Source organism: Euprymna scolopes, chromosome 37, assembly GCF_053919585.1.
Source record: "Euprymna scolopes isolate OS-2025 chromosome 37, ASM5391958v1, whole genome shotgun sequence".
In the NCBI taxonomy this organism is placed as follows: Eukaryota; Metazoa; Mollusca; class Cephalopoda; order Sepiida; family Sepiolidae; genus Euprymna; species Euprymna scolopes.
The window spans coordinates 13,846,100-13,862,968 of record NC_136518.1 but is presented as its reverse complement, the minus strand read 5'-3'; the positions used below and the strand labels follow the sequence as shown (position 1 = coordinate 13,862,968).

Sequence of the window (16,869 nt, the reverse complement as noted above, 5' to 3'; positions counted from 1 at the left end):
CCACTGAAAACATTTTGGTCCCCCAAGAAATCGGGGGACCAAAAGATAAATAAAAGAATTATCTTCCTTTAAATATTATGATCATGGTGACAATATTCAGTGTAGAGCTACAAGTTGAATTTATTTATTCAATGCATGATAGCATATGTTCAATAATGTAGCAATAACATTTAGAAAGTTATAATTCCCAAATTTCTGCAAGTTACAGTTACAATAACAACTTGTGTCCAAGTGATTGTATACACATTATTATGCACTATAGATATTGTTTTGAAGCTAAATAACCAAAAAGGATTGATATGCAAGAAAATAGGTGGACCAAACAAATCAATCATTTGAAATAAGTATCGGATTTTGTCTTTTGACTCTTCTCTCCTACTATTCCTCTCTTTCTCTCTACCAGTTCCACACTTTCTCTCTCACAGTCTGACTGCTCTTCCATCTGCCCCACTCTCTCACTCTCTCTCTCTTTCCTTCTGTCTGCTCCACTCTGTCTTTCTTACTCTTTGCTTTTCTGTTCATCTGTCTCTCTCTTTCTCTCTTTGTGTATTTCCATCCATCTGACCAAAACAAGGCGATGATGTAAAAAAACAAAAATCAAAATAGATGTGGTTACTTACATTAAAAAGTGGCTTATTCGTCTGCAGACAATAAAACTGTAAATGACCCGGTTTCCCATTCGTGACGAGTGCTTGATTATTCGGATCATAACAGAGACCCATTATGAAAGGATTTGTCTTCTGATAACCAAGTTGTCGAACAGTGATTCCAACAATTGCCTGCACAATTTTCCGACTACTTCCTTCAATGACTAAAATTTCTGAAAAATAATAAAAATAAAAGAGGAATTATTATTAGCTAGCAAAGAAAGAACTAAAAGAATTGACTAAAGTCAATATAGGTAATATTTATACAACCGTTCTTATTTTGAGTGTTATTCTTAATGCTTTGGCAGATGTACCTATAACCTCTGACCTTAAGGTGTATCTTGGTCGAATTCTGGAATCTGCATGGAATTTCAAATTGAACCTTTTATCTAATCCACAGGGGTAGTATGTTCTTGCTCCATCAGCCATGACTGGTAGAAGTTTTAAATAATTTGCAATTGTGTTCCTAATATCTCCTGCACTGAGGTTTGAACCGTAAACCTCTAGAAGAGTTTTGCTTAGAACTGAATTTTACTTAGTACTTTATCTGTTATGTCATGGGTCCTTGGAACCTTGCAAACATAACGTGAAGATGCACGTGCATACTCACCTGTCATGATAGTCTTACATCTTGTTGCAGACTAAAGCTGTCGTTGATCCAGTCCATGTGCAATGAAAAGTCTTTGCACCAAGCAAAACAAGAAGTCCAGTTTATAAACAAATAACTATTTGTTATATTTTTAATCTACAAATGGAACCCGTCAACTTAGGTAAATGACAAACTTGCAGCATTGAATCTTTGCTTGACCAAATCGAGACACAAGTCCCATCAAAAAAGTCTCTTGGCAGAAAGCCCCCAAGACACCTAACCTGATTGGAGAAGCGTAACAACCAAATTGCCTCAGTAGGTTTCACCTGACCCAACTGATTGTTCGCCAATGATCAACTCACACTCTTTCTCCTTATTTTCCAGGGGGACTGACTATAACAGCCTCTCTTTCTATTCTCTTAGGATCTCTGCCCCTTTGTTAGTGATCACTGTTTGTTTGCCCCAAACATCTACTGAAGATACTGCCTTCATTCCTGGAGGGGGGGGGGAGGAGTATGAGGAGGAGTAGGTGGAGTGGGGGGATCTTACCTGCAAATAACTCTGGATATTGTTTTTCCTCACAAAGGTGATCTCAGTGGGACTTTATGGGAGCATTCACCCTGGAGCAGTTGGGCCAATTCCATCCAGAGCATTTGTTGTGTCCAGAACAAACGATGACCAGGTGTGATAGTCCACCAACGTAGCAAATGCAAGTGTTAGGCAATCATGGTTCCAGTGACAAACGTGAGGGCATAGGATCAGCTCAGTATCATGATTCATTGAATCAGGCCAGGTTTTCAGCTGACATTGTTTTTATCCAACCCTGTGGAGAGGCTAGTTCAATGATTTTGTGGATGAAATTATCTTGATAAAGAGAAAGAATGTGGCCAAACCAGTGAAGATGTCTTGAGAGGAGAGCTTGCTGCAGAGAGGATATGTTGCAGCGAGAACGAACAACGGCATTTGAGATGAACAAACGAAATACAATGCAAACAGTGATGATCGAACACCTCAAACTTTTGTAGATTGCTTGCTTTCATTGGCCAGGTTTCACAGTCGTACAATAGAATCATACAGATGAGAGCGTGTTATATATAGATTTTAGCGCCACAAAGCTAGTTATAAGCTGCTAAAATCTTTCCTTTGGAACCTTTTGAAACAAGCTCTTCACGATAGCAAGTCTTACAGATAATCTTGCATCATACAATTAAATAATGTTAGGATATAATAGAATGGTGTGCATGAGAGCTTGATATATGCAAATTTTAGTACCAAGTTTGATTTCAAGTCTGGACCAAAGTCTAAAGTCCAGCGAGATGAACATCTTCCCCTTCCAACCTCAGTATGATGGAAGGAGATTCAGAAACAGATATGATCATTTTGATGCCTAATTTCCTGAGAGGATGGCATTATGGTAAACAAACATATACTATACTGCCCCCCCTCCCCCCAGATATTTAGAGGATGGTATCATGACAAATGAATATTATCTTCTCTTCCCTTAAAAAGGAGGTAATTCCTGGGAGGACAATCTTATGACAACAGAATTGATATTTCACTACTCATCTATAATATGAAAGGCAGTTGTCTGTGTTGTGTATGTATGTCCAGCTATATATATATATATATATATATATATATATAAAAAACAATACCTATAAAGTTTTTATATATTTTTTTTAATATATATCGCCATTGCTCCAGATGAATAATATCTAAAATTTGGAAATTTTTTTTTTTTTTTATTATTTGACCATAAACTAACATTTAAATTTTGTCTGCGTATGTGTCTGCATGTGTGCAGTGTTCCGTTCCTATCCAGATTATGTACTAACTAAAGTAGTTCTGATTTTTTTTTACCAAGAAGCTAATTCCCTTATAATGACTTATTCTGCAAGGAATCTATAAAAACAAGTTTTCTGTATATGTGTTTATGTCCAAAGAGAGGAGTGGGCTGGGCAGAGAAGAAAAAGTGTGAGGAGTAGGAAGCCGGGGAGGAAGAAAGAAAGAGATAGAAAATATGTTACACTTTTGCCATGATCAATGATGGGTAGCCCTAGTAGTCAGCAATAACAGATAATACAATAAAGGAGGATGTAATACCTGGGAGGATTCCTGTTACACTAAAATTAAGTTTGAGAGGATGGTCTTTTAGCTTAGATCAAAGTGTGTTTATCTTAAGTAGGCTAGTTCTTGGAGTGAATGTGGTAATGTGGTGACCGAGATGATTCTAGTTAAGGGTAAAATATACAATTTTAAGTATTTGAGACCAAGGATGACCAAAGACACCCAATACCCCCACATTTTGATTGGCCTTGTGTCTAATTTGTTCATTATATAATATTTTTTATATTTTGTGCAAATAAATATTTCAAAGTGTTGTATCTGTTCTCCCAATCAGAGTAACATTTGACATTTTACTAATGTATGAAGTTTTCATGTAAATTATCACCCTTGAAAATTAAATTCTTCAAAAGTTCTTTGTTTAGGAAATTTTTCAATTGTCAGGACACTGGTTCAAAGACAGGCAGACCAAACTTACCGTTATCTGCAAGGCTGGCAATGATGTACTGGTTGTCTGGAGAGACTGAAAGTGATTTAATTGGAGCTCCAATTCGAGGCAGAAAGTCCCGCGTGTGTTGAGTTAGTTGCCAGACAACGAGAGTACATTCATGGCCGCCGCTAAAAAGACGAGTGCCTGTGAGGAAAAACAAAATAAGTGTTAAGATAAAAAGAATTTTAATGACACAATAAAAGCAAAATGAAAGCAAACAAAGAACAGCAAAACAAAACCTTAAAAAAATACAATAAAAACCAACCCCCTCCAATTTATTTCATTGAGCATTTTGATCATTATTTAAAATTATCCCCATTGTAATTATAGGTGCTTGTGTAGATCGGTTATCTTTTAAAGCAACACATTTCAGGTGAAAACATTATGTACTTACAAAAAAATCCAGTAGAAAAATAATTATAAGTAAAAGTAAAATTTGTCGAATTAACAAGTTTTATCGTATATTTTAATGTGGAAGAGTTGTGCAACCAATTCTGTAGGACTTATCTCCATTCAGTTAAACTAAGGTTCTGTGATTTTTCACACACAAAATCTCATAACATAGTTGTGGATGACTTTTTTTGTTAAAAATATATCTATGGATCATTTTTCATAATTTTTGGATTTTATACTAATTTCGACATGACACAAAGCACGTAACAATGTTTTCACCTAAAATGCATTAGTTTAAAAGATCACTATACAAGCATCTAATAATCTTTTTGTGAATTTAATATGATCTCCATTGTAACAATCTTCTTTGTAATCACACTGTTCCTCTGAAGACTATACACAACGATTTCATTAGTAAAGTTTGTTAACAACTCTAAAAGTTTGGGAGATAGATGACAATTTTGCATTTGGAAAAAAAAAAAATAAATAAAATAATTATATATATATATATTAGTGGCCTGGCAAGGCCACAGGGGAGACAACTAAGGCAGCAAAACTAAAGCTGGCCTGCAGGACACTATATATATATATATACAAATGTAGGCAAATTTGGGCATATTTTATTGATTCTTTTTTACCAATTATCATAAAATTTTAACCATAGAATAGTATTATAATCTTCAAAAGACCTGCAAATTTCCATGTAGTTTTGTTCCATAGAACAAAAGATATTGGTCCATAAGATATTCAATTTGGCTACCAGTAGAGATATATCCATATACATATATATATTTCCCTAAAACCTCTGGCCTTGATGGAGGAGAGACTAAAATTTGCTGCTATGGTTTCAAATGATCTGAAATAGCAGCAAGAGGAGACTTGATTCCAAATATTTCTCATATGTTATATCTCCCCTCTTTTGGAAATAGGGTACGATTATGAAAATCTCTAGTATCAAATAATCCTTATACACTGAAATTTATTTTATGTATGAAAACCAAAGAGGGGAAATGAGAAATATTTGGAATCACGTTTCTCCTTGCTGTTATTCCAGATCATTTAGGGAAATAAATATATGTTCATCTACAGGAAGTCTTGCAATAAAGACGAAACGTTGATGAACACATAACTTGGTTTGTTCATTTTTTTTTGTATCTCTCGTCAGAAAACTATTTTCATTATTCTCATCATATGATTATAAAACTCTGTGGACCTTGCTGGTTTGTATCTTGTCTTTTAAAAAAGGGATGGCACGTGAAACCACCGGAATAACACGTATATTTCTCTTAACACACAAAATGAAAAAAAATCACAGACCGGACTTCCTACCCTAATGGAGCTATTTTTAGCTCTTTAAAAAAAAAATAAAATAAAAAAGTAAATAAAAATGATTTTATCATTATTTCCAACACTTTTAACTTTCAAATTTCTCATTTAAATTTTATTCAAAATAAGTGTCTTCTAAAAGTGTCTGATCATCTTTTACTTATATATATATATGAGCATGGCTAAGAATTAGAGTGGAGAGTTGTATGTCTTAGTTTTGATTCTAGCTGATGGCACCCAAGTCATAAATATCTTTTAGTCTTGTTTTCACTTTCATATATTAGGTTCAATATAATAATCGATAGAGACCTTGTCTCTATAATAACAAATACGTAATCTGCATGAATTAAACTATCATATTTAAGCATATCTTATGATCGGGCAGCCTGCTAGTATATATATATATATATATATATATATGTTTTTTTTAAACTTCATTGTTCTGATGTTTTACACCATTTTTTTTTTTTTTTTCACTCAAGAGTGGGCTTTTATACAAAAACTAGTGAGCATAGTCAAAGAGTCAATCAGATGGAAAGCACCTGCCATAGGATGTTTGCTGTGCCATTATTATTAAGCATGTATATTCTGAAACTACTTAGCTCCGATAGTGGCTTTGTTGCTAAAGTATGGCTCTGTTCAGTACTACTAAGTCCTTCCTCCCAACCTTTGCTTTCTGAGAATTATTGCTAATCATTTTGAAGGGCCATACCTGGATATGTTAACCAGGATAGAGAAATGCGATTGGAGGCCGTTTGTGAATTTAATACTCCCATAAAACTTTCTTCTTCCTTCTTCGGAGGAAGCCGGTTCAACCCGCATAGGGTGAGAGCTGCTTCAGTACAGTATAACAAGGCTGCTCAGGCATTTATGTAGTTCAGTAGCTCTTCAAAACTCCCTGTGCAGAGGAGGTAAGTAAACACTATTGAGGATACCTGGAAATATATTTCATTTTGATGAAAAGTATACAAGATTATTGTGGGGTCTGGGTTTATGCTAAACATTCCATAAGAATAAAATATACTTTACTAAGGAAAATTATTGTAGAAAAATAGAAATTTTCAAGGGGTTTCGAACTTTGAGAAGAAGTTCACATAAGTAGTCATGAAATCTTGGAAATTCAAAGATTTCCTACGCTATAAATTTACTGACGTTTCTGAATTTTTTAAATGAGGATTGATTATTCGTATTATTTGGATTCATCGAACTACTGTTCTCATCTTGAGTGCGATTTTCACAATGTTTCGGTTGATGTAACCTCCAACCTTCTTTAGGTGTATCTTGTCAAACTTGGGAATGTTTCTGCTGAACTTGGGAATTTGGATGGAATTTCGAACGGAACCGTTTATTTACTTCATGGGGGTAGCGTGCTCGTTTCGTCAGCCAATTTGTCTAGATGAGGATTAAACTCTATAAATTTACTATAACTTATTTCAATTAATTGGAAATTCTGTACAAGTTCCTACAGTTTGAAAACACACACACACACCGAAGGTTACGATTGATTTCATTGTATGAGGTTCACACAACAATTAAGTCATTCAAAATTCACACAAATGAATTGTTTAAAAGGCTTGTGCAGAACGACTCACATTTTTTTTTCTAAGCAGAAAATGACTTTTCTTCTTGGATGCTCACAGTCGACTACCCGTCTTACTGCCTTTGTACATCTTGGTGAATCATTTCTTATCTATTGTCCTGAGTCATGGATTTTATTTATTTATTTTTTTTTTTACTTCCAACATTTTCTAATTTTTTATAAATCATTTCCAAATGCTCTTTGGGGTCCTGGCTTTTAAAGGGGATGAGTGGTCATATTATCACAATTATCAATAATTTCCCCTGCTCTTTATCTGTGCCTAAACCTAAACATAGATTCCATGAACAAAGTTTCTTTCTTAGAACTGCATGCCTGTGGAACTCTTTCCGTTTCTCTGCTTTCCAGTGAACTACAATATGATCGTCTTCAAGTCCAACGTGAACAAATTCTTGTTGAACCGTCCCCTTAAGTAATCCAATTTACTAAATTTCCACTACTAATGATTACTACGATATTATCCCATTGACTACTGTACACTCATTAACCCTTATCCTCAAGTGACCTCCAGGCCTTGATAAGTGGTGACTCCTTTAAAAAAAAAAAAAAAATCTGAATAATCCAAATTACCAAATTCCTCATCTGAAAAAAAATGTCAAACATAATAAACAAAAACTGTTCATGCAATGAAGAAAGACAATTCACTTTTGGTGCAGAACTTTTGAAAAAAAACCAAAAAACAAAAAGGGTCTCACCTTCAACAGAGAAACTAAGATCCATAACTGCCAAGGAATGCCAATGATTGATAGCTTTTACAACTGCTGATTTGTTTAAAAATTGTTTCCTAAAAAAAAAAAAAAAAATGCTTATTAATAACTGTCATGCATGCAAAATCATAAATCTAGCAAGTATGAATTATTGTTGCGTTATCTCTCAATGTTTTTTTTAGAAAATTGACTGTAATAATATATACGAAATCTGCATAAATTAAAATATGATATTTAAGCATATTATACAACTGGCTATGCCAGGCATCCCTGCTAGCTTAGATAAATACTTTTGCAGTTTTAACAAAAGAGCTACAATAATATCAGGGCGTTTCCATTTACGCTGAACATCCACAGAATGCCAACATCAATGTATTACATATGAAATAGTTCACTGTGGAATTTCCAAAGGTCCCGCTACTCTATATAAATAAAACAGTAGATGTATGCGTGTGTGTGTGCATCCATGTGAAAATATTTAACCGATAAACTCTTGAACTACTGGTCACACAACACTGAAATTAACAGGAAATAGTAATCATACACCAAGGATGGTTTCTAACGAGTAAAATCTTTGTTTGGATGAATGAATAATGCGCACAGAAATATGTCAGCAAATTGAAATGCAAAATGTTCGTTTCAACTTTCCCAACACATTTCTATTACTTTTACACATGCGCAAATTCATTCATAACCAGAAGTGATTTCATTTGAAATCTTTATCTATCTGCTGATAGCTTAAACGGTAGGGAATGTGACTGGAGTGCTAAATGCTTTCATTTCGCTACTGGCAGTCTGATATTTTTTGAATCAGTACTATATATATATATATATATATATATATATATGTATTAGTATTTTAGACATATTGTGTATCCTGTTTCTTTTTCTTTTTTATTTTTCTAATACACTATATCACTGTTTTTTTAAATGTGTCTTCTCCCATTTCACTTGATTTTATTAATAAAATTAACAAGCCGCGCATGCGTGGTCCCCCTCTGGTGCTGCATGCAAGATGACACCACAAAAATAATAAAGAAATGATGAATGTGAGAAGTGTGAAGGGCCAACGTTGTCTTCACATTTTCACCAAGTTTTAGAAAAATCTAATGGATGGGGCAAAAAGTGTCATTCATTTGCAATTTTGGGGCATTTGTGACCCCTTTTGAGCTTCTGGGAATGCCGAATCCTAGTGAAAATGGACAAACGGTGCAGTTTCATGCCTTAAGACCTGTATAAAAGAAAAAAAAAAAGAAAAAAAAGAAAAGGAAAATCCCTCGATCCAGCTTATGAAAAGTGAGGGCAAAACCAGTCAACTGGTCTTTTAATCATGAACATCAAAACGGGTCTTCATGTCATGATTGCAATAATTAAATTTTGTACCTCACATAAAATTATGAAATATGTTTTCCCTGTCGCTATCATCCACATCTTTTTTTCTTAGCAAACATTCTCTCTACCCAATTGCTGTCCTCCTCGGTCGCCTTCTTTCTTGAAATTCTTCCAATGCTCTCACTCCCCTATTCTTCCATTGCATCTCCCCCTAACTTTTTCTTTCTAACCTGAAATGTATATAAAATGAATGTCATCTATTCTGCCTGTACTTTTGTATAATGCTGATTTTTCTCCTCTCCTGATGAGAAGCATTTAGCTTTGAAATGCCATGGCCTAAAGAAGCCCCCCCCCCTTCAATTATTCAGAGACAACTTAACATGCCAAGGAATAGATGCACTGAAATAATAACAAGCTTTAAAAGCAGGCGGGAGAAAAAAAACAAAAACAAAAAAAAAACATCTGCCTTACTACAAAAATGCTAGTTTATTTTGGTGTCTTTGACCCCCACCCCCATTTTTGCTGATGAGGAGATTTTGTTTTAAATATAAAAATCTTTTTATCAAATTATTGTTCAAAACATATTGTCTATTTCAATAAAAACATTGTTTCCGAAACGATCGTACAATCTATTGATTTTGTTTGTTTTCCTTTTGAAACTGATTTTTAATTCAAAATTATGAATCATTTTACTCAATATAAATATATATATATATATATATATATATATATATATATATATTTTTTTTTATTTCCACTAGCAGGCCGTCCATGATACTTTGATTAATGCAGATTCTGTATTCATTATATTATACTGGGCCCAATATATAGTAATGATTTAAAAAGTAAAAAGAATGACTCTTGCACCACCACTGGGAATCGAAACCAAAACGTTTAGCTTACGATTTACTTTTTCCTTTGACCTTTATGCCTGAGCTATGAAGACATGTTTAGTGCAAGGCTAAAAATTAAAACATGAACCAATAGCTATTAAGTTACGCATGTATATTCGTAAGGCTGTCGTTTGACCTTCACCTGGCAAATTCTATTTTTTTTTTTTTAAATTTTCACACTTTTGCACCGAGTTACCCCAGCTAAAACTAAAATACAAAGTTTTGCATGGGTTCAAATACCCTGTATATTAAATTTCATGTCTGAAGATCAAAAACTGACAAAGGAGTTTGGTAGACAACATTTTTTTTAAAACAAATATATATATGTATATAAATGTATGAGGTTTGTGTTTACGCAAAAAAAAAAAGAAAAAAAAAAAAGAGGTTTGATTTTACGTAAATATTACACAAGTATAAATCGTGTAGAATATCTGCATGAATATAATTACATGTAATAGTTAACTAAAGATGATCATCCCATTAGAAAACCGAAAAACTAATAGATAATTTGAGATAAACATTTTTTACAAATCAGACCATAAAAGATGCAACTCATATTGAAATATGTGTGAAGTATAGCAGTTCAAAATAAAATAGCTGAGGTTGAACTCATCATGACAACAAACTGAAACAGCATGAAAACACTGAGTAATAGAAGATTCTAGAATCTTCTTGTTCTTGCTGGAAGGTTATGGGACCTTCTGGATTTTTCTAAATCTTTCTCTCCGTTATTGTAAATTTTCATGAAAGGAAATCTTCCTGAAATGACAGATAAAACTTATGGAAGATAAATTAAGCCTTCATAACAGTTTTCTTACTTTAACATTAAAGCTGCCACTAAACATCCTGTTAAGCCCACCAGACAACATGTCTTAGCAATCTATCAAAATCATCTTCAACCAAAAACTCACCATATGATAATTCTCCCATCACTGCTTCCAGTGGCCAAGCACTCTTCGGTTGGGTGGCAAGCAATACAAGTGAAATGACTGTTGTTTGTTGGACCATAATGCCTACAGAAAAATTAGAAAAAATATTAAAATAATTAATGTCTAAACAAAATGACAAAACATTAAATTAATGTCTACCATAAAATTAAAAAAAGTATATTAAAATAATATCTACAACAAAATTAGAAAAAACATAAAAATAATTCATGCCTACAACAAAATTACAATAAATATATAAAAATAATGTCTACAACAAAATTACAATAAATATATAAAAATAATTAATGTCTACAACAAAATTAGAAAAAATATTATTCAATCCCTTCTTTGTCGAGGGACCAAAAGTACAGAACAACCTTTGTACATGTCGCATGACAAAAATGGCATTCCAAAAATCATAAATTTATCAATAATTGTTTTTAATGTAAAAAAAAATCAATTTCACTTTTGAAAAATTGTTAGTGATTCATAGTCATTACAAGACTGATTTTGATCTGTTTCTGGAGAGGTTGTCAAGTGGAGGTAACATTATCTAGAAAGGCCAGGAAAAGAAAGTAGTTCATATTTGCATTATTCGTACATTTCAGTAGATGTAACCTCCAGCCTTCTTCAGGTGTATCTTGTTTTACTCCGGAATCTTTTTCGTTGAACTCTGAAATCTGCACAAAATTATGAACGGAACACTTTATTTAATCCATGCTCTTGTTCCGTCATTCATAACTGGATGGAAGTCTGAGATAATTCGCAATTGTATTTTGAATGTTATCCGTACTGAGGATTGGACCTTTAATCTCCAGACCTGTGTTGTAGTGTATTTGGTAAAATTCAATTATAAGTTATACTCTTCTGGAAGTTGAAGGTTCAATCCTCAGTGCAGGTTACACTGAAAATACAATTGTCAATTACTTAGGATTTCTAGATTTCCACACAGTCATGGCTGATAGAACTAGAACATGATAGAACTATGGATTAAATAAAGGATTCTGTTATAATACTTTGATTTTTACTGTTATTTGACAAAATCTAAATAATTCTGTTATGCATGTGATAAAATGCTTGACTTGACAGCTTTTAAGTTGTTTTTTTTTTCATATGAAAAAAAAAACAAAAAAAAACAATAGAAAAATTCATGAAAAGGTAAAGGTACATAAATTAGTTCAAAATTGGTACCTGCATAAAAACGTATTGGTTCTTGTCCAGAATTTCCAATATTTAAAAAAAAAAAAAAAAAAAAAAAAATCAAGAAAAATCTGTAACCCATGACATTATGAAAATATCATATTCCAAATAATCAAGCAAATTAATCAAGTAGTTTTAGTTTTATAAAGAAAATCATTTTTAAACGATTAATGGAAATTCCTAGGCATTATAACATAAATCTGGCAAGTTTGAATTATCTCCCTTTGTTTTATTTTACATTGTTTTCAAAATGGCAGACAACATAGCCATTCTTTAGCTACTCATAAAATTTGATTTTAATAAAATAAAAAAAATACTTGATTATTTTACATAATTTTTGGAATATGATATTTTTGTTTTGTCAAGGGTACATACAGCTGCATTAACATATAGAATAGAGGAGTTATAAATTAAAGAAAAAAATTGTTTTTTTTAATATAGACAAGGGCCAACTGTTTTAGTCAGAACTGAAAACTTACTTGATATGTCGTTTGAATCTTAGATCCTTAATATGCAACTCGTTTTTATTCACACATGCTACAAACCGGCCCTAAAAAAAAAAACAGATACAGAATTTGTTAAATCACAAAAAGAAAGTGAGGAATTAACGTATTCAAAATAGCCACGAAATGAAGATTCCAGTTGCATTCTTGTGTAAACGTGTTTTGCTAGTGCATGTAAATAACAGAGGTTTCAATGGTAGATGTTTGGCGAGAGGAAGAGGGGGTGGTGCAGAGAGCTGAAAATATCTTTGACTAGAGTCAGACCATCCAAGAGATATTCCCTTTGTATAAAAAACTAAGTGCCCTACATATGAGGGAAGGGTCCTGCTGGAATTAGTTTTGTAAATGAAACAATGCTCGGAGACAAGTTGGATATTATCTTCACTGAATGTCTCCTCTGGGCGGCTGAACAATGACCATCAACAAACGGCCAGAACCAGCTTAAATTCCTTAATTAAAAAGAACAGTTACTTCTCTTTAATGAGTGCATTATCTGTCTGGAAAACTGACCCACCTGACGAAAATTGCTCCAGTTTAGGATTGATTTTCCTGCATACGGTCTCTGGTCCTGTCAGACCACAGACTTTTAAGGTAAGCGTTTTTGGTTTCTTAGCCGGGCGAGTAAATGCCCTCCCAATAGAAAACCTTCAAGACTACCCTTTTTTTTGTTTTTTTACCCACACCACACCAATGAAAATATTTTAGTAAAAGCAATTTATTTATGTTCATATTTAATAAAACTAAATATGGAAATTATTTAATCCCCTTTATTTACTAGAAAAGAAAAAAAAATAGAAAAAACTACTTGATTAAATTAAGTGATATTTTTGTTAAGAACTTTATTTCATAATGGGCATGTTAGATTTTTCTTTATCAAGCACCGAAAATAATGATTTGCATGACGTCATAGATTTACGATTTATGTAATGTCGCAAAACATGAAGTCAATCATAAGTGATAGTTAAAAAATATTTATTTTTAACATTAATGTTGGAAATTATTTAATAGCTTAAAACAATTTGTTTTTCTTTAACTATATATTTGGTGTTAAAAACTATTTAATATATATTAGAATTTGAGTTGGTACAGCCATAATTCTAGCAAAGCAAAATACTGGACACATATTTCTGTGTTTATTGTATAACAAGCAAAGCAACCCGGTGATGCCCAGGACCAAAAAAAAAAAAAAAAAAAATTAAAAAAAAAAAAATAAATAAATAAATAGAAGATGTTAAATAGTGTTCTCCAGAAGAGAAATTCTGCTTTATATGTGGGGAGTGAAAAATAAAACTTAGGAGGCCTTCAGAGCACTACTGGAAGCTCCAAATAAAATTAAGGATGTCTCTACAGCAATATTAAACCTAAGCTTCTGTTTAGTTTTTTTTTTATGGTTGTTGTATAATAAGCAAGACTACTGGGTGATGTTTCTACTCCCATCTGCCTTCAGAAGAGAAATTCTGCTTTATATGTGTTGAGACAAAAATAACAGGCGCTTCTACACTATCAGAACAAAATTTTGTAGCCAATAAATGGAGTTTTCAGATAACAATCAATTGTTTCTACTGATGTTTTTTGTCTTCAAAATTATGCAGTCGAAATTACCTCAACTTTATGTTAGGTGAAAAATTGGCCATTTTGTTTTTATAAAATAAATTGAAACCGAAAATTACCTCCCTTTTGAACTCTCCTGTGTCTTACATAAGCAAATACGATCGTTTTCTTCAAATTCTATTTTCTTTAATAAATAATTTTCTACCTTACCGATTTTCATAATTTTTTGATATAATCATCTTAAAAACATGAGGAATACATAGATACCATTGTTTTCAACTTAGGAGGCCTTCAGAGCACTACTGAAAGTGTCAAATAAATTTAAATAAAATAGAGCATGACAAAACTAAGCCCCCCCCCCTTAGGTAAGAAACAATAAATCAAATCTATAGTTAGCATCTTTTAATTTGATTTGAATAAAAAAAAATACTGGATTGGAATGTGAGGACTAAAGGACAAAATAAGAGAACCGAGAGTTATAAGACTGTGCTAATAATAAAAAATTAAATGAATTATCAATTGCGGTGGAAATTATTTCAATTGTCCAAAACAATTTATTTTGCTTAAACTATATATAGTTGTAGAGATATACGACTACAGTAAAAGAAAAGAGAAAAAAAAACAAAAACAAAAACAAAAACGAACAAAACTTACTTTAAACCCAGCACCAAAAGAATGTTCATCGTTTAAGCAATCTTTAATTAAAAGTTGTAAATTCTTGCTTGAGGAGCCGATCTCGTACAACAATAAGGCATAATCTAAAAAGGAAAAAAAACAAAAAAAAAAACAGGCATTAAATCTCGTACAACAATAAGGCATAATCTACAAAAAAAAGAAATATCAAGCATTAAATCTCGTACAACAATAACGCATAATCTACAAAGGAAAAAAAAAAAAAAAAAAAATCCGGCATTAAATCTCGTACAAAAATAAGGCATAATCTACAAAAAAAAGAATCAAGCATTAATTTTACACGGGGAAAACGGTGTTTCTATCGATCCAGTAGATATCTCACTGCTGATGCTATTCTCTATCTATATAAGAGCCAGATACGTCCAAGGATGGAATACTGTTGCCACATCTGGGCAGGAGCGGCTAGAAAGGACTTGTCCTGCCTTGATAGAGTTAAAAATAGACTTCGTAGCCTTGTAGGAGATGTCCTTTTCTCTTCCCTGCAATCTCTATCTCACAGAAGAGATGTTGCAAGTTTGTCTCTGATGTATCGTTATTTTCATGGAAAGTGTTCAACTGAGCTTCAGTCTATGGTCCCCCCCTTGCCAAACTTTCACAAGAAACACTCGTCTAGCTGAAAACACTATCAATAATTCTCCCCACTCTTTATCTGTGCCTAAACCTAAACATAGATTCCATGAACACAGCTTCTTTCTTAGAACTGCACACCTGTGGAATTGTCTTCCGTTTTCCTGCTTTCCGGCTAACTACAATATGGTTGTCTTCAAGTAAATAAGTTCTTGATGAGCCGTTCCATATAAGTTATCAAATTTACCGAATTTCTCTTACTAACGATTACTATATTGTCCAATTTCTACTGTACATGCTTTAACCCTTATCCTCGAGTGGCCTCTTGGCCTTGATAATGTGGTGATGCCTATGTAAAAAAAAAAAAAAAAAAAAAAAAAGAAGGAAAAAAATACCCATCAGGTTAGGGGTGCCTTGAGCCAGACAAATGCAAAATAAAACAGTACAAGATTGACCTTTAAGTTAGAGACACAAACATTCAAGTCACAGAGCACCCCGCCCCATTGAAAAAGAAAAAAAAAAAAAAAAAAGAAAAGACAGAAAGAAAATAAATGTACTTGTGATGGAAAAAAATATTGTATACCAAAATTGATTAGTAGTTTTATTTTTAAATTAAAAAAACCCAAAAAACTTGTGACTGAATGAACAGCAATAAAAACGACACCATCTTAAAAACAGTCTAAAGGAACAAGGGAGATAACTGAATAGAGATTTTAGAACACCATTCTTAACACGAGGTGAAGGTGAGGACATTGGAAAAACTCAAATTTGCTTAAAAACGATTTTCTTTACAAAAAATAAAACTATTACATGATTTTTGGTGTACGATATTTTCTTTCCATTGTAACTTCGTACATCACAGATTTTTCTTTATTTTTGTCTTTTCATAGGAAGAAGGAGGGGGGGGGTTCTAAACAAGTGCCAAAATAAATTTAAAAAGGTTAAATTGATGGTTGTTCTTCGTTATTGTAGCAAAAACAAAAAAAAAAAATTAATTTCAAGTGGTATATACTGAATTCGCATGTCACAGTAATAAACATATATCCAAAAAAAGAAGTAGAAAATTAATTATTTATAAATGAAAATAGTTTTCAGAAGAGAATGAGCAAAACTTGAATTTTGCAAAAAAAAAAAAAAAAAAAGAAGAAACTAGAAATTTTTAATTGTAATAAAAAGGGAGGTAAATATTTCCTGAAAACTGAAAATCTTTGTTCAATTCAGCAAAACTTAATGTCTTTGAAAACTCTTTTCATTAGTAATTAATTTTCTACCTGATCGTTTTTCGTAATTCTACAATTACAAACAAGAACCAAACTGATTATATTCAGATGAATAGATTGGTAAGAATCAGAGCTATCTACAAGGGACTTTACTGGCTCATTTTTCAA

The 16,869-nt window shown here is 32.6% G+C and overlaps 1 protein-coding gene across 1 annotated transcript in view; it reads right to left on the bottom strand.

The window, feature by feature from the left end:
- LOC145261003 (WD repeat-containing protein 75-like) overlaps window positions 1-16,869 on the bottom strand; it is a gene marked incomplete in the record, with an annotated part of 75,034 nt that overhangs the window by 23,527 nt on the left and 34,638 nt on the right. Inside the window, 6 exon segments of the mRNA XM_080119131.1 lie at window positions 621-820; window positions 3,779-3,934; window positions 7,802-7,890; window positions 10,950-11,051; window positions 12,647-12,717; window positions 14,876-14,979. Of these exon segments, the coding sequence (XP_079975257.1) occupies window positions 621-820; window positions 3,779-3,934; window positions 7,802-7,890; window positions 10,950-11,051; window positions 12,647-12,717; window positions 14,876-14,979 (722 nt within the window).